The 19,065-nt window shown below is 41.4% G+C and overlaps 1 protein-coding gene across 2 annotated transcripts in view; it reads right to left on the reverse strand.

Moving 5' to 3' along the window:
• Positions 1 to 17,444, reverse strand: part of LOC138144929 (aldehyde dehydrogenase family 3 member B1-like) — a 29,217-nt gene extending 11,773 nt beyond the window's left edge. For both annotated transcript variants that reach the window (XR_011164045.1, XM_069066510.1), the window contains exons 1-2: positions 17,292 to 17,444; positions 172 to 334 (exon numbers count right to left, since the gene is read on the reverse strand). Coding sequence is in view for 1 of the 2 variants with exons in the window: in XM_069066510.1 (XP_068922611.1) it covers positions 172 to 334; positions 17,292 to 17,350 (222 nt within the window). In the remaining variant the exon portion in view is untranslated. The remainder of the gene's footprint in view (positions 1 to 171; positions 335 to 17,291) is intronic.
• Between the last annotated feature and the right edge of the window lie 1,621 nt (positions 17,445 to 19,065).

Consider the following 19,065-nt stretch of genomic DNA (forward strand, 5'->3'; position numbering starts at 1 on the left):
GATTCACATCCTTAGTAAGTAACAGTGGGGATTCAAACCCAGCTCCCAAGCCTAGTCTCTCCACTCCACATCACTCCCAGTTTCCCCTTCCATTCGGCCTCCTCTCCTGCTCTCCTGGACTGCCCTGGACCCAGGAGCCCCAGGGCCCACCTGGTCCCCTCCCCTGCCCACCTTGTTCAGATCCTGGGCCAGGGTGTCCAGCAGGAGCTTTCGGTTTTCCTTCAGGAAGCGGCTCAGCCCCCGGAGCTGACTAACTCGGAATTCGGCTGGCTGGGTTCTTCCAGAATTGAAGGCATCCCGGAGGCGCTTCAGGGTGTCCGCATAGGGGTTGGTCCTGCACCAAAGAGTGGCCAGGACTTGCTGGGGGAGGGCTCACTTTGCCTCAGCGATGACCCAGCTCCTCCAGCCACTTTTGATGAGCTGCCTTTGGAGCTGTCACTCGCTGGGACCCCCATTGTCCTCCAGCGAGTCTCAGGATTTGACTCCCTAGCCAATGCCCTCCTCCCTGGAAGAAGCCCCTCCACTGCCTAGCTTTGCCTGGGGAAAAGCCTCAGGTTCTCCCCTATCTCACCACCTGCTCCTTGGAAATCAGCAGATCCTCCCACCATGAGCCTTGTTTTACTAAGTACCCAGAGAAACCTTCTACAGAGCCCAAGATGTCTGACTCAGGCATGTGGAGAGCTCAGAAAGTGATGACAAACAGTGCTTAAGCTCCTACTGTGTACAGGCACTGCGCTAAGTGCTGACCATGAACACAGAGTAATCACTAGCCAAACTCTTCGGAACTGTGCAATCTGACCCTGCTTCATTCTCTTGTGCTTCTAGAGAGCTGGTGCTACTGCAAAAGCCTATGGGTAGGCTAAATATCCCTACCCTAAAGGCATAGGGAAACTGGCTTTCCAACCAGAAACCTTGCTGCCTCTTGTTAGAATCAAGCATTGATTGAAATTGCCTTGTGCCGGGCAATAGGATGGAAAATACCTGCTCTGCTGGCAGGATTTCTTCCCAGAACGTTCCAATCACAGCTCGATCACTGTGCTATGCCATCCTATGAACTGGGTTTACTAATCTTGTCAATTTTGTACCACCCTCATTTGATTTTTTTAATTCTCAAAAGATTATAAATTGTCTAGCTAACCTCAGCTTGACTGAAGAATATGGCTACAGCCCCATTAGTGTGTCCAGTCTGGCTCTCTCCTTCTAGCTGTCAGAAATGAAGAACAATGTTTTGGCCAAGTAAGGAATCCAGAGAAGCAGGTGGATTCTTCCATAGGTGTCTTCTGTGCCTAAGACCTCAGGCCACTCAAAGCACAGCCTGAGTGAACAAGACTTTTCCAGTTTGGAGGAGGTGATTCATGGGTGCGAGCATGTGCCCTAGTCCCTTCCCGTGGGACTACACCAGCTCAGGCCACTCTTTTTCCTTGTTTCATCTAATTTCAATTCAGTAAGGTGGTCAATAAGCATTTAAGCAATTAATTAAGCCTAAGCAATTAAGTGCCTACTGTGTATGAAGTGCTGGGGATACAGAAAGAGGCAAAAAAAACAACCCCTGCCTTCAAGGAGCTTCCAATCTGATGGAAGAACCGCTTACGTACAAGCACGCTCTATACAGGATAAATGTGAGATGATCGATAGAAGGAAGCCACTAGAACAAGGAGGAATTAGGGAAGGCTTCAGCACTCTCTATTAAGCACCTTCTGTGTGCAGAATCTGTGCTGGACACTGGAGAAGATGTCAAGTATAAGTAAGAAATGGCCCCTGTCCTCATGGAACGTATAGTCTGGTGGGGAGATAAGACACCAATGGCATCACCTGGCCAGTGCATTCAAGAGGCTCAAAGACAAGGTCAAGTCCCTTACTGATCTGGGTAATAAAGAAGCGTCCTGGAGGAAGTGATCTCTGGGCTGGCCAGAAGCAGCTGTTGCCATGAGCTGCCGTGGCTTCCTTAAGAGCAGGTCTGGCCAGACCACCTTCGGGTCTCTTTTTGACAGAATAACCTGCTAGCGGATGAGAAGGCTGTGAATCGTTTGCTCCAGACTTCAGCAAAGCTTCTGATTAAGTATCTTTTACTGTTCTTGGGGAGATGTCGAGATCTGGATTAGACTAGAATCAGATGGTTTAAGAACTAGCCGAATGGGCGAATTCAAGGAATAATTGTTCATGTCCAATGTCAAAATGGCAGACCGTCCCCAGGGATCTGGGCTTGCCCTTGGGGAGCTTCAGCTTTTTACCAATGACCTAGAAAAAGGGATCGATAACACAGTCATCCAATTTGCAGATGACACAAAGTCCCAGGGAGAGCTCCAACCATGGTTCACTGAGTCAGGATCCAACAGGCTTTTGACAGACTCTAGCACCAGGTTTGATCTAACCAGATGAAATTCAGTCAATCAATCAACAAGTATTTATTAATCACTTACTACATGCTGCCAACTGTCAGTGTGTATTTTGATTTGATTTGAAAGGTCTTCTTATAGAATTTCTCAACCACTTCATTTTTCATGGTTATCTTTTTGCAAATATGTCTGATTATGTTGTAATATGTAGTGACCAAATGTCTCACAAAATAATGTTTCTTGTGTCCTTGAAGCATACAATAAAATTCACTGCACTGCCTCCTTTCTTGGCCTCTCCAGGGAGCACCTGGGGGCTGTCTTTTCATTGAGATGCAACTTTCCTCTCCAGTAATATGTCCACTCACTGCTCTTGCACAAGGATTTCACAGTTGGAGGATTAATCATCAAAATGAAGTTTGCTGATAGTCTGAAAGGGGATGGCAGGTGCTGCAGTGGTTAGAGTGCCAGGGCTAGAGTTCAAATTTAACCCCAGGCACCTACTAGCTGTGTGGCCTTGGGCAAGTCACTTAACCCTGTTTGATGTGCTAGCACTTACAAACACTAGCTCTTTGATCTTTGGGACATTAACCTGGTGGAAAAAAAAATCAATCAGTTCATCTGAATTGGAGGCTTTAGCCCAGTTGTGGAAGGTACTTCAAACTCCAGTGACATTTCACAGCAAGAGAGTTTGACTAAGCTGGGGAAATTTGGTCAAACCCTAGAGATCATCTGCAAATTAACAAGTGAGTTCATAAGAGTCATTAGAAAGATTGTACCAAGCATGGGATTCTAATGGAATCCCTAAGGAGGAAATATGGATGGAAGGAAAGGTGGTGGCCTATGTCTCCTTCTTCCCCACTTCTTTTGCCAGAGGACAACCTTGGGACATTCCAGCGGTCCAGAGGATGTTGGACACCCCATCTTCCATCGATGACCCTGAGGCATCCAGGAATCAGCTAACATCATTGTCTACTTCGGTAACCAAGGAGAGACTGGACAGAGATATATGGTTCCAAAGGGGGCACAGCAAAGAAGACAAACCATGTTGAAAGGGGCCTTCTTGAGTCCCTCACAAATGAGATCAAAGGACTTCTGGCAACTGAGACCTGTGAGTTACCCATGAGAATGATCAGCCTTCAGATGAGAATTGGACCCATGGGAGCTGATGAGATCTCCCAGACAGAGAGTAGATAGGGAAGAGAACTCAAGGCAGCACTTTAGGGGGTATCCATGGTTAGTGGGCATGACCTGAAGGAAAAAAATCTAGTTGGCTCTTAATTGGCTTAGAAAGTCAGAGCTGAAATGGGCCTTAGAACAAAATCCTAGATCTGAGAAGTTTAGAATATAGAACATCAGAGCTGGAAAGGACTTTTAAAAGTACCTCTTTCAAGCCTCTCATTTTAGAAATAAGGAAATGGAGGCCCTCATTGAGGAGATTTGCCCAATTGCCCAAAGCTTGTCTGTGAGACCCACAGATTTTGAATCACAAATTACCTGCCCCCTCCAACCCAGGAACATGACGCAGTGAGGTCCCTCTTCAGGTTCAGAGGTAGGAGGCATTCTTTTTTCCTCCCCTCCTAACAGTCTGAGGTGAGGGCTTAGCAAGATTTCCCAAGTGATGTCAGAGTATCCATCGTCACAGAAGGGACATAATGTCCTACAGTCCTTACTGCCTCTCCAATGGTATTAACAACAGATGACATTAACAGACTAGGTTTGTCACATTCAGAAGCAAATGAACCTACTGGTTCATTCTTTGATAAACCAATGACTCCAGCTTCAGGGGTAAGGTCCCACTACTTGACAAAAGTTACTGAGAAAACTGGAAAGCAGTCTGACAGAAATTAAGTTTAGACCAACACCTCACACCACATACCAAGATAAGTTTCAAATGGGTATATGATTTAGATATAAAAAGTCACATAACAAACAAATAGGAAGAGAAAGGGGGAGAAATCCTTTCAGAACTATGGGGGGGGGGCAGAGCCAAGATGGCAGAGTAAAAGCAGGAACTTGCTTCAGCTCCCACACCAACCACCTCCAATACCTATAAAAATATGACTCTAAATAAACTTTAGAGCTACAGAGCCCACAAAGGGACAGAGAGAAACAAATCTCCCACTGAAGGCAGCCTGGCAGGCCAGCAGGAAGGGTCCATGGCACCGAGCTGGGAGCTTCCCAGGGCAGCCCCGACCAGCGGCATAGACCAGCTGGAACAGACTTCAGGAGCGTGAATCACCAGCAGCTGCAGCAGTTTCCAGATTCTCAACCCATAAATGCCAATGAGAAAGTGAAAGGTGAGTGGGGAACCTTGTTGGAACAGGAGGACTGAAGAATGTGGTCTGGCCCTTACCCCCGGGTGCCATCTGGCAGTGGGTTGGCGGCTGTAGTTGCTGCCACATGGCTGCCTCCAGAGTTCCTGGCCTGCAGAGTGTAGGGGAACCAAGCGACCATTCAGAGGGTAAGTACTCTTGCTTTGAACTTCTTGGATCTTGGGCAGTGGTCCTGGGGTGAGGAACGCCAGTGTGCCAGAGCTTGAGGTGGCTGTAGAGAGGACGCCCTCCTCAGACCTCTGACAAAATTGTGAAAACCCCAGCAATTTGGGACACAGCTGTCTCCACTCTGGAAGCAGAGTTCTACTGTGGCAAAGAGCTCAAAAGTCAAGTAATTGGCTAGCAAGATGAACAAGCAAAGGAAGTGCAATCAGACCATACCAAAACACGGAACCAGAAGAATACAACAAAGTCAGAATTCCTGCATCAAAAGCTTCCTATAAAAATATGAATTGGTGACAGGCCATGGAGGAGCTCAAGGAGGATGTTGAAAATCAAGTAAGAGAAGTGGAGGAAAAATTGGGAAGAGAAGTGAGAATGACGCAAGAAAATCATGCAAAGCAACTCAACAGCCTGCTAAAGGAGACCCAAAAATACAGTGAAGAAAATAACACCTTAAAAAATAGACTAACCCAAATAGCAAAAGAAGCCCAAAAAGCCAATGAGGGGAAGAATGTCTTAAAAAGCCAATTTTGCCAGATGGAAAAGGAATTTCAAAAACTCACTGAAGAGAATAATTCCTTCAAAATTAGATTGGAGCAAATGGAAGCTAATGGCTTTATGAGAAATCAAGATACTATTAAACAGATCCAAACAAATTTAAAAAATAGAAGGCAATGTGAAATATATTATTGGAAAAACCACTGACCTGGAAAATAGATCCAGGAGAGATCATTTAAAAATTATTGGACTACCTGAAAGCCATGATGAAAAAAAGAACCTAGAAATCATCCTTCAAGAAATTCTCAAGCAAAATTGCCCTGATATTCTAGAACCAGAGGGCAAAATAGAAATTGAACAAATTCACCGATCACCTCCTGAAAAAGATCCCATAAAGAAAATTCCTAGGAATATTATAGCCAGTTTCCAGAGTTCCCAGGTCAAGAAGAAAATACTGCAAGCAGTCAGAAAGAAACAATTTGAATATTGTGGAAACACAATCAGGATAACACAAGACCTAGCAGCTTCTTCATTAAGGGATCAAAGGGCTTGGAATATGATATTCTGGAGGTCAGAGGAGTTAGGACTAAAACCAAGAATCACCTACCCAACAAAACTGAATATAATGCTTCAGAGGAAAAATATGGTCATTCAATGAAATAGAGGATTTTCAAGCATTCTTGATGAAAAAAACCAAACTGAACAGAAAATGTGATTTTCAAATGCAAGAAGGAAGAGAAGCATGAGAAGGTAAACAGAAAAAAGAAATCATAAGGAACTTATTAAAGTTGAACTATTTACACTCCTACATGGAAAGACGATCATTGTAACTCATAAGACTTTTCTCAGCATGAGGATAGTTGAAGGGAATATATATGTATTGGAGGGTGTATGTGTATATATAAATATATATGTGAGTGTGGGCATATATATGTTCATGTATACATAGACAGAGGGCACAGGATGAGTTGAATATGAAGGGATGATATCTAAAAAATAAAATTAAGAGGTGAGAGAGGAATTTATTGGGAAAAGGAGAATGGGAGAGATAGAACAGGGTAAATTATCTAGTATAAAAGAGGCAAGGGAAAACTGTTGCAATGGAGGGGAAGAGCAGGAAGGTGAAAGGGAATGGGTCAACCCTACTGTCATTGAATTTGGCTTAAGGAGGGAATAACAAACACACTCAATTGGATATCTTACCCTACAGGAAAATAAGGGGGAAGGGGATAAGAGGGGGGATGATAGAAGGGAAAGCAGATTGGGGGAGAGGGTAGTTAGAAGCAACATTTTTAAAAAGGGATAGGGTCAAAGGAGAAATTAGAATAAGTGGGGGGCAGAACAGGATGAAGGGAAACATAGTTAGTCTTTCACAATATAACAATTATGGAAATCATTTGGATAACTACACATGTACAAGCTATACTGAATTGCTTATCTTCCCAGTGGGGGCGGGTGAGGAGGGAAGAAGGGAAAAAATCTGGAACTAAAAGTTTTAAAAAAAACAAATGTTAAAAAAAATTGTTTTGGGGCAGCTAGGTGGCGCAGTGAGTAAAGCCCTGGCCCTGGAGTCAGGAGGATCTGAGTTTGGTTCCGACCTCAGATACTTAATACACACACACACACACACACACACACACACACACACACACACACACAAACTAGCCATGTAACCTTGGGCAAGTTACTTAACCGCAATTGCCATCCAAAAGGCAAAAAGAAAAGAAAAGAAAAGAAAATTGGACTTTCAAATACAAGACTCAAGAGAAGCACAAAAAAATAAATATGAAATAGAATTATAAGAGACTTAATAAGGTTACATTGTTTACCTTTTTGTATGGGAAGATAATACATATATCTTCTAAAAATTTCATCATTATTAGAGCAGTTAGAAAGATTCCACATAAAGAGAGGGTATGAACTGATAAGAGTCTGAATGCAGATCAAAGCATACAATTTTTCACTTTATTTTTTTCATGTTTTTTTTAGTCCATGTATTTTTCACAACATGATCAATGTGGGAATGTGTTTTGCATAATTGCATATGTATAACCTATACCAAATTGCTTGCTGTCTCAGGGAAAGGGGAGGAGAGGGAGAAAAACAGAAAATTTGAAACTCAAAATTAAAAAAAATGAATGTTAAAATTGTTTAAAATTTTTTTTAACATAAAATTGTTTCTACATGTAATTGGAAAAAATATTATTAGAAAAAGAAAAAGGGTGCAGGAATGAGTCAATATGGTAGCATAATGTAAAAAAAAAGTGTATAGGCAAGAAAAAGGGATGCCCTGGGAGAAGGAGAAAGAGAGAGGAAGAATGGGGGAAATTATATATAAGAGGCACACAAAGAAGAGCTTTTACAGTAGAGAAAATGGTGGGGGAAAATGCTTGAATCTCATTCATATCTAAATTGGTTCAAAGAGGGAATACACACACACACACACACACACACACTCAATTGGTAACAGAAATCTATCTTACCCCACAGGAAAGAGAGGAAAAGAATAAGAAAATAAGGGGGGTGGGAGGAGTAATAAAAGGGAGGGCAGATAAAAGAAGGATATGGTCAAAAGCAAAACAATCTGTAGAGGAGTGACAGGATAAAAAGTGAGAGGGAAGAATAAACAGAAGAAAACAGGAAGGAGGGGAATGTAATGAGTAATTAATAAAGATAGCTAGCAATCATAGCTATGAATGTGACTGAAATAAACTCACCCATAAAAAGGAAATGTCTAGCAGTTGGATTAAAAATGAGAATCCTACAATATGTTGTTTAAAAGAAATGTACTTGAGGAGTAGAAACAGGACTTCCTCCGGGCTCTGGCTCCCACCTCTTCCAATTCATGTAAAAGGTGACTCTGAACAAACTTTGGAGCTACAGAACCCACAAAATGACACAGAGAAGCTAACCTCCTGCTGAAGACAGCCTGGCAGTCTGGTAGGAAGGGGCCAGTGCAGCGCTCTGGGAGCTGACCCCAGCACCTGCACCAGCCAGAGGTTGTAGCCTCAGGGCAGGCCTGACCAGCCGCTGGCTGGAGGGACTTCAGATCACTAGCATCTGTGGAGGTTTCCAGAATTATCAGCCCATAGATGCTACGGACAAAGTGAGAGGTCAGTGCAGTGTGGACTTTGGGATCCGATAGTTTTGGAGAGTGGTCAGGCCTTAGCCCCTGTGGGGAGAAGCCACTGAGGCACCGCTGCAGCCACCTATATGTGGAAGCTTCAGCTCCTGGCTTTCAGATTGTAGGAGGACCAAGCACCAGTCTGAGGGGTAGTTACTCTTGCTTTAACCTGCTTGGATCTGGATTGTGGTATAGGGTGGAAGTCCAGGGGTGCATGACCAGCTTGCCAGAGCATATGGAGGCTTCAGAGAGGGCATCCAACTAATACCTTTGGCAGCTGAGAAAACCCCAGGGATTTGGGACAAAGCTCTCTTCTATGGAAGCAGAGTCCTACTGTGGCAAAAAGCCCAAAAATCAAGTAATTGAGTGGCAACATGAGCAGGCAAAGGAAGCAAAGCAAACAGAGCAACCCAACTTTATGCTCCTATTTTGGGGACAAAAAGGATCAAAGCATGGAACATGAGGAAGACAGTGAAGTCATAACTTCTTTACCAAAAGCTTCCACAAAAAATACGACCTGGTTACAAGCCATAGAGGACCTTAAGAAGAATTTTGAAAAGCAAATAAGAGAAGTGGAGGGAAAACTGGGAAGAGAAATGAGAACAATGCAAGAAAATTATGGAATGAGAGTCAACAACCTGACTGAAGAAAATAACACCTTAAAAAATACACTAACTCATATGGCAAAAGAGGCCCAAAAAGTCAATGACGGGGGCAGCCAGGTAGCACAGCGAGTAAGAGCACTGGCTCCAATGTTGAGAAGACCTGGAGATCGAATCCCGGGCTCAGACACTTAGCACCCACCCAGAAACACCTGGCCGTGTAACCTTGAGCAAGTTACTTAACCCCAATTGCTTAGGGGCGGCCAGGTGGCTCAGCGAGTAAGAGCACTGGCTCCAGTGTGGGGATGACCTGGATCAAATCCGGGCTCAGATACTCAGCACCACACCCAGAAATGGCTGGCCGTGTAGCCTTGAGCAAGTTACTTAACCCCGATTGCTTAAAAAAAAAAAGTCAATGAGGGAAAGAATGCCTTAAAAACCCGAATTTGCCAGATGAAAAAAGAATCTCAAAAGTTCACTGAAAAGAATCACTCCCTTAGAATTAGATTGGAGCAAATGGAAGCTAGTGACTTCATGAGAAATCAAGATACTATTAAACAGATCCAAACAAATAAAAAAAATAGAAGGCAATGTGAAATATCTCATCGGAAAAACCACTGACCTGGAAAATAGATCCAGGAGAGATCATTTAAAAATTATTGGACTATGGGGAGGCCAGGTAGCACAGCGAGTAAGAGCACTAGCTCCAGTATCGGGATGACCTGGAGATCAAATCCAGGCTCAGACACTTAGCACCCATCCAGAAACACCTGGCTGTGTAACCTTGAGCAAGTTACTTAACCCCAATTGCTTAGGGGAGGCCAGGTGGCTCAGCGAGTAAGAGCACCAGCTCCAGTGTCGAGATGCCCTGTGGATCAAATGTGGGCTCAGATACTTAGCACCACACCCAGAAGTAACTGGCCTTGTAACCTTAAGCAAGTTACTTAACCCCGATTGCTTTAAAAAAAATTATTGGACTACCTGAAAGCCATGATCAAAAAAAGAACCTAGAAATCACCCTTCAAGAAATTCTCAAGGAAACCTGCCCTGATGTTGCAGAACGAGAGGGCAAAATAGAAATGGAAAGAAAGAATTCACTGATCACCTCTTGAAAAAGATCCCCAAAAGAAAACTCCTAGGAATATTATAGCCAGTTTCTGGAGTTCCCAGATCTCCCAGGAGAAAATATTACAAGCAGCCAAGAAGAAATAATTTGAATATTGTGGAAACACAATCAGGATAACACAGGACCTAGCAGTTCTATCTTCTACATTAAGGGATTGGAGGACTTGGAATATGATATTCTGGAGGTCAAAGGAGCTGGAATTAAACCAAGAATCACCTACCCAGAAAAACTGAGTATCATGTTTCAGGGGAAAATATGGTCATTCAGTGGAATAGAGGACTTTCAAGCATTCTTGATGAAAAAAACCAGAGCTGAATAGAAAATTTGACATTCAGATACAAGAAGCAAGAGAAGCATGAAAAGGTAAACAGGGAAAAGAAACCATAAGGAACTTATCAGAGTTGAACTATTTACATTACTATATGGAAAAACTATAATTGTAACTTATGAAATTTTTCTCAGTATGGGGATAGTTGAAAGGAATATAAGTATATATATATATATACACACATGCACATATATGTCTATATAGGAGGGTATATGTGTGTACAAATACATATGTGAATGTGTGTGTCTATATGTATACAGGTATACATACAGAGAGGGCACAGGATCAATTAAACAGGAAGGGATGATATTTAAAAACTGAAATTAAAATGTGAGAGAGGAAGATAATGAGAGGAGATAGGGAGAGACAGAGTAGGGTAAATTATCTCATATAAAAGAGGCAAGGGAAAACTGTTATAATGCAAGGGAAGAACAGGAAGGCAAAAGGGAATGAATCAACCTTACTTTCACTGAATACAGCTTAACCCTACAGGAAAGTAGGGGGGAAGGGGATAAGAGGGGGGATAATTTAGAAGGGAGGGCAGATTGGGTTAGAGGGTAGTTAGAATCACACACTTTTTAAAAGGGACAGGGTGAAGGCAGAAAATAGTACAAGTGGGGGAGCGGGATAGGATGGAGGGAGATATAGTCAGTCTTTCACAATATATCTACTATGGAAATGTTCTGCATAACTATACATGTACAACCTGTATTTAACTGCTTATCTCTCCAGTAAGGGTGGGTGATGAGGGAAGAAGGGAAAGAATCTGGAATTCAAAGTTTTAAAATCAATTTTTTAAAAATTATTATTTTTATGTTACATGCAACTGGGAAATAAGATATACAGGCACTGGGGTATGGACATACATCTTGCCCTACTGGAATGTCAGAGGGGGAATGGAGGAGGATATAGGAGAGAGCAGATTGGGAGAGGGGTTATTCGGTGGGATCACTGTTTTGGGGTGGTGGGTTGGGGAAAGACGAGGAGAAAATTTGTAACTCAAAATCTTGTAGAAATGAATGTTCTAAACTAAAAATAAACATAAAATTTGAAAAATGAAAAAAAGAAATTGTAAATTGAGGGAATGCTCATCAACTGGAGAATGACTGAAGAATTTGTGGCATATGATTATGATGAAATACTATTGTGCTATAAGAAATGACGAAGAGGATGGTTTCAGAGAAACTGGGGAAGACTCATATGAACTAATGCAAAGTGAAGTGAGCAGAACCAGGAGAACATTGTGCACAGTAATAGCAGTATTTTTGCAATGGTCAGTTGTGACTGACTTAGCTATTCTGATCAAGACAATGATTCAAGACAATTCCAAAGGACCCATGATGAAAAATCCTTCTCACCTCCAGAGAGAGAAATGATGGACTCTGAATGCAGATTGAAGCATACTTGTTTAAACTTTATTTTTTAATTTTGTTTGTTTTCTTTTGGAAAATTACTAATATGGAAATAGGTTTTGCATGACTGTAATAATAGATGTCAAATTGTTTGCTTTCTTGTGAAGGGGGCAGGGTTAGGAGGAAGGCAAAGAATTTGGAACTCAAAATTTTTAAAAATGATTTATGTGTAATTGGTAAATACTTAACAAAATACTTAAAAAGAGAAAAGATGAAGGTGCTAGCTAGACAGAAACCAGAGGAAATGTACATAAACTGATGCAGAGCAAAGTGAGTGGAGCTAGGAGAACAATTTAAAGAGTAACAACGCTATAAGAAGGAACAACTCTGAAAGTCTTAAGAACTCTGACCCACATAATGACCAGGAGACTCATGATCAAACATCCGGCTCTGCTGATAGAGATGTGATGGATTAGGGCCGTCTATTGGACTATGAGCTGTAGGAGAACTCCTAAGTTCAAAGCTAGAAGAGACCTGAGTCCATTTTACAGATGAGGAAACTGAGGCACAGAGAGGAGAAGAGACTTGCCAAAGATCATACAGGTTATTAGTGATACAGGTAGGATTTGAATCCAGGTCCTTTGACCAGCATTCTGTCTACTTTATCATCATGTCTCCAGGGTCAGGTTTTTACCTAAACTTTGTATTCTTTCCCCCCAAAGCCAGCAACAGTTGGTGGTGCAGTGGATAGAGTGTTGGTCCTGGAGTCAGGAAGATGTGAGTTCAAATCCAGCTTCAGACCATTACTAGCGCTATGACCCTGGGCAAGTCACTTAACCTTTGTTTGCCTCAGTTTCCTTATTAGTCATGTTTCTCTGAATGTGGATAATGGGGTTAATAATAGCACCCACTTTGCAGAGCTGTTGTAACAATCAAATGAGATGATTGTAAAATGCTTAGTACAGCACCTAGCCCATAGTACTATGGAGCAATGTTTGTTCCCTCTTTCCCTTTCCGGGGTCCCCTAGCTGTGGGTGCTCTCCTTTCTCTCCTCCTCAAATTATTGTGTATGTATCTTTAAGGTTGGAAAAACATTTACAATTATTATCATATTTGATCCTCAAAGCAATGTTGTGGGCAGGTGCTATCACCTCTATGTTTTTTAAATTTGAACATTTGTATTTAAAGTTTTGAGTTCCAAATTCCATCCCTCCCTGAGATGGTAAGCAATCAAATATAGGCTATACATGTGCAATCATGTAAAACATGTCCGCATTAGTCATCTTGTACAAGAAAAAAATGAAAGAGTGAAAAATAGCCTGGTTCGGTCTGTATTCAATCGGTATCAGTTCTTTCTCTGGAGGCAGATGATGTGCTTCCTCCTTAGTCCTTCGAGCTTGTCTTGAATCATTGTATTGCTGAGAATAGCTAAGTCATTCCAGTTCTTCGTTGAACAATATTGGTGTTATCGTGCACAGAGCTCTCCTGGTTCTGTTCTCTTCACTATGCATTAGTTCGTTTAACTCCAGGTTTTTCTGAAATCATCCTGCTTGTCATTTCTTACAGCATAATAATATGTCATTACAATCATATAACACATCTTGTTTAGCCATTCCCCAACTGATGGGCATGCCTTTGATTTCCAATTCTTAGCTATCACAAAAAGAGCTGCTATAGATATTGTTGTACAAATAGATTTTTTTTTTCCCTTTTGGAGATATATCTTTGGATTATAGACCTAACAGTGGTATCGCTAGATCAAAGAGTATGCACAGTTTTATAACCCTTTGGAAATAGTTCCAAATTGTTCTCCAGAATGGTTGGATCAGTTCACAACTCCATCAACAAACATTAGTGTCCCAGTTTTCCCACATCCCCTCCAACATTCAGTGTTTCCCTTTTTTGTCATATTAGCCACTCTGATAAGTGTGGCTCAAAGTTGTCTTAATGTGCATTTCTCTGATCAGGACAAACACAACAATCACCACCATATCTGTGTCATAAAAGGAATTTGGTAGGGCTCCTTCTTCACCTATTTTTCCAGATACCGTGTTTCCCCGATAATAAGACACTGTCTTATTATATTTTTTGGAAAGAAAAACACCAGAGTGCTTATTATTATTATTATGTTGTCTGCCTCAGCTCTCCTCCGCGGCACTGCTCTCAATGGCGCCAGCAAGCAAATCACTGGGGAAGAAGAGGATGACACGCTCACTGCTGCAGCTCTGATTGGATGCAGCTCGGAGCGCAGCGTGCATTTCATGGGGGGGGGGGAACGGTACATACAGAGAGTACCACAATGTAGCGTGTAGCGCAGGGGATCACCTTCACTACAGTAGCAATCTCAATAGGGCTTATTTTCGGGGGAGGGCTTATTTTAGAGGAATCTTACACAGTAAGGGTAGGGCTTATTTTCAGAATAGGTCTTATTATCGGGGAAACACGGTAGTTTATGTAGTATTGGGATTAATTGTCCTTTAAATATTTGGTAGAATTCGCTTATGAATCCATCTTGTCCTGAAGATACTTTCTTAGGGACTTCATTGATGGCTTGTTCAATTTCTTTTTCTAAAATCGGGTTATTTAGGTATTTTATTTCTTCTGTTAATCTGAGTAATTTATATTTTTGTACCTATTCATCCATTTAATTTGGATTGTCAAATTTATTGGTATGTAATTAGGCAAAATAACACTTAACAATTGTCTCAATTTCCTCTTCATTGATGGTGAATTCACCTCCTTTTTTTATACTAGTAATTTTGTTTTCCTCTTTCCTTTTTTAAATCAAATTAATCAGTGCTTCATCTATTTTATTGTTTTTTTTTTCATGAAACCAGTTTCTGGTTTTGTTAGTCAATGGTTTTCTTACTTTCAATTTTATTAATCTTTCCTTTGATTTTCAGGATTTCCAATTTGGTATTTAATTAGGGATTTAAAATTTGTTCTTTTTCTAGTCTTTTTAGTTGTATGCCTGATTCATTGATCTTTTTTCTCTATTTTATTGTTGTAAGCAATTACAGACATAAAATTTCCCCTAAGTACCACTTTGGCTGCCTCCCATAAATTTTGGTAGGTTGGGGGCGGGTAGGTGGTACAGTGAATAGAGATCTGGTCCTGGAGTCAGGAGGACCTGAGTTCAAATCTGGCTTCAGACACTTAACACAAAAACTAGCCGTGTGACCTTGGGAAAGTCACTTAACCCAACTGCCCTCCAAAAAGCAAAAAAAAAAAAATTGGTAGGTTGTTTTATTGCTGTCATTTTCTTTAATGAAATTATTGGTTATTTCTATGATTTCTTCTTTGACCCACTTGTTTTTTAGGATTAGATTATTTAATTTCTGGGGTGGCCAGGTACCACAACAAGTAAGAGCACCAGTTCCAGTGTTGGGATGACCTGGAGATCGAATCCTGGGCTCAGACACTTAGCACCACACCCAGAAATAACTGGCCGTGTAACCTTGAGCAAGTTACTTAACCCCGATTGCTTTAAAAAAAAAGATTTTTAATCTCTCTTTCCATTGTCCATCATGGAATATAATTTTTATTACATTATGATCTGAAAAGGATGCATTTACTATTTCTGCAATTGGTTGTGAGGTTTTAATGTCCCAATGCATAGTCAATTTTTGCCATGTACTGCTGAGAAAAATGTATATTCCTTTGTATTACGATTCCATTTTCTCCAGAGATATATTATATTTAACTTTTCCAGAATTTTATTTACCTCTTTAATTTCTTTCTTGTTTATTTTTTGTTTAGATTTATCTACTTCTGAAAGGGGAAAATTGAGGCTAGTAAAAACTAGTAAAGTTTTATTATCTATTTCCTCCTATAACTCATTCAACTTCTTAAAAAAATTAGATACTATACCATTTGGTGCATATATGTTTTGTATTGACACGACTTCATTGTCTATGGTATCTTTTCATAAGATATAGCTTCCTTCTTTACCTCTTTTAATTAGATCTATTGTTTTTGCTTTGTCTGAGATCATGATTGCTACCTCTCCTTTCTTTGCTTCAGCTAAAGTATAATAGATTCTGCTCCAGTCCCTTACCTTTACCGTGTGTGTTTCTGCTTCAAATGTGTTTCTTGCAAACAAGATATTGCAGGATTCTGGTTTTAAATCCATTCAGCTATCAACGTCTGTTTTATGGTGAGTTCATCCCATTCACATTTATAGTTATGATAACTAACTATGATTTTCCCTCCATGCTATTTTTCATTTGTTTATCGTCCTCTCTCTTACGCCCCATCCTTTCCCTCCTCACAAGTGTTTTACTTCTGATCACTACCTTCCTCAACATACTTTCCCTTTTATCAGTCTCTTTCCCCCCACCCCCCTTCTATGATCCCTGTCTCTTTTTACTTCCTTATAGGGTAAGATAAATTTTTATGTCCAACTGAGTGTGTATGTTATTCCCTCTTTGAGCCAATTTTGGTGAGAGTAAGGTTTAAGCTTTGCCTGCCTCCTCACCCCGTCCTCATATTCCCCTCCATTATAGTAGCTTTTTCATGCCTCTTTTATGTGGGATAATTTACCCCCATTTACTATCACCCTTCCTTCTTCCAGCCCAATTTTATTTCTCACCCCTTTTTTTGTTTTGGGGGGCTATCATTCCATCAAAGTCACCTTATATCCACACCCTCTGTCTACATATACTCATTCTTCTAAGTAATAAAGTTGCTAAGAGTAACAAATATTATCTTGCCATATAGAAATATTAAACAGTTTAACTTTATTGAATTTCTTATGTTTTCTTTCTTCTCTAATTTCCCTAGGAGAAGAACTCTAAAATCAGGCTTGGAACCGAAAGGGACCATAGAGACCCCTGGGGAGCCCCCAAAAACTTGGGCCTCAGTGAAAAGCCTTGTCCACCCTTCCTACCCCTGTCAGCTCAGGGTTGGGCAAACTAGTCAAGTATCTATTAAGTACCTACTGTATGCCAAGAACTGTGCCACAGGCTAAAGATACAAGGACAAAACAGTGAGAAGATGTCTGCTCTCCAAGAACTCACAGAGCCTTGGCCTGGAGGTCAGGAGACTCGGTTCTGGTCTCTGATCTATTGTTAATTTGCTGGCACTGACCCTCTTTGGTCCTCAGTTTCCCCCCATGTCAAATAAGATTGATAATCCCAGTCAGACTTCCAAGACTGTTGGGAAGAGCTGCAGGGAAGACAGAGGTGGGTACTCTCAGGAAAGTGGTCACTAGATGTAGGTAGCAGGTTTGCAGAGCTAAAATCTGAACCTAGGTCCTCAGCCTCCAGGTCTGTCTTTCTCCTGAACCTGAGCCAGAACCTCTGGCTTCCCCAGCAGAGCAGGCCCAGGATCCGTTCTCCCTGAGGAAGGGTGATCTTCCTCTCTAGATCCATCCTCTGCCCCCACCCCATCCACAGGAGCCTACCCCCCTCCTCCTTGGGGTGCACTTACTGTGCTTCAGGCTCTGGCTTCAGCTGCTGGCCGGAGCTCTTTTTTCCTTTCCCAGACATGCCAAACACCTCAATCAAACCCTGCCGAGGCCTACTTCTTGGTCTTACCCTGGGACACACTGGTTCTTGTATGTTGACAAGCCTGTGCCCGCCCTCTAGATCCAGCCCACAAGCCCAGACACTGCCCACAGCTCTGCCTCCCAAGCACAGGCACCAAACCCAATCCCTTTTAATTAACAGTGAAGGAAAAAGCAAACAGCCAACTTCTGTAGAACTTTCTTCTGTAAAATGAGGGAGATGGATTTGATGCCTGAGAGGGCCTGCCACTTCTGATAGGTTTTTCTTTTTTTTCCTTTTTTTACTTTAAAAAAATTTTTTTTCAAATCAAATGCTTTATTAACCTCTGGTTTACATAATTCATTTCTGCAAGATTTTGAGTTACAAATTTTCTCCCCATTTTTCCCCTACCCACCACCCCAAAATAGCAATCCTACTGGATATCCCCTCCTCCAATCTGCTCTCTCCCATATCTTCTCCCATACCCCCTCCAACTTTCCAGTAGGGCACGGTGGATCCTTATGCCCCGGGGCCTGTATATCTTATTTCCTAGGTACATGTAAAATAATATTAATAATAGTATATATATGTATATATATATATATATATACACATTTTTTTAAACATTGATTTTAAAATTTGAATTCCAGATTCATTCCCTTCCTCCCTTGTCACCCACCCTTACTGGGAAGATAAGCAATTCAATATAAGTTGTATATGTGTAGCTATACAAAACATTTCCATAGATGGAAATATTGGATATTGTAAAAGTGGATATATTGTAAAAGACTGACTATATTTCCCTCCCTCCTATCCCAGCTCCCACTTGTTCTATTCTCTACTTTGATCCCATCCCTATTTTTTTTTTTTTTAGCAATCGGGGTTAAGTAACTTCTTGCTCAAGGTTACACGGCCAGGTGTTTCTGGGTGGGTGCTAAGTGTCTGAGCCCGGGATTCGATCTCCAGGTCTTCTCAACACTGGAGCCGGTGCTCTTACTTGCTGTGCTACCTGGCCGCCCCAATCCCATCCCTTTTCAAAAGTGTGTGCTTCCAAATTCCCTCCCCCCCAGCCTGCTCTCCCATCATCCCCCCTTTCATCTCCTTCCCCCCACTCTCCTGTAGGGTGAGATACCCTATTTAGTGTGCATGTCATTCCCTCCCTGAGCCAAATTCAATGAGGATAAGGTTGACCCATTCCCTTTTGCCTTCCTGTTCTTCCCCTCCATTGTAACCATCCTCTTCTATATGAGATAGTTTGCCCCATTCTGTCTCTCCCCATCTCCTCTCATTATATTCCTCTCTCACCTCTTAATTTCACCTTTTAAGCATCATCCCTTCCTATTAAATTGGTCCTGTGCCCTGTCTATGTATACCTGTACACATATGTACACACATTCCCATATGTATTCATATGCCCATATACCCTCCTATATGGACATATATATACATATTTCTATTCCCTTCAACTATTTTCATACTCAGAAAAGTTTCATAAGTTACAATTATCGTTATTCCATGTAGGGATGTAAATAGTTCAACTTTAATAAGTTCCTTATGATTTCTTTTCCCTGTTTACCTTCTCATGCTTCTCTTGCTTCTTGTATCGGAATGTGAAATTTTCTATTCAACTATGGTTTTTTCAGCAAGAATGCTTGAAAGTCCTCTATTCCACTGAATGACCATATTTTTCCCTGAAACATGATACTCAGTTTTTCTGG

Source organism: Petaurus breviceps, unplaced genomic scaffold (assembly GCF_028583685.1).
Source record: "Petaurus breviceps papuanus isolate PSGF00001 unplaced genomic scaffold, PetGlider_PUasm1.0 90721, whole genome shotgun sequence".
Taxonomy (NCBI): domain Eukaryota; kingdom Metazoa; phylum Chordata; class Mammalia; order Diprotodontia; family Petauridae; genus Petaurus; species Petaurus breviceps.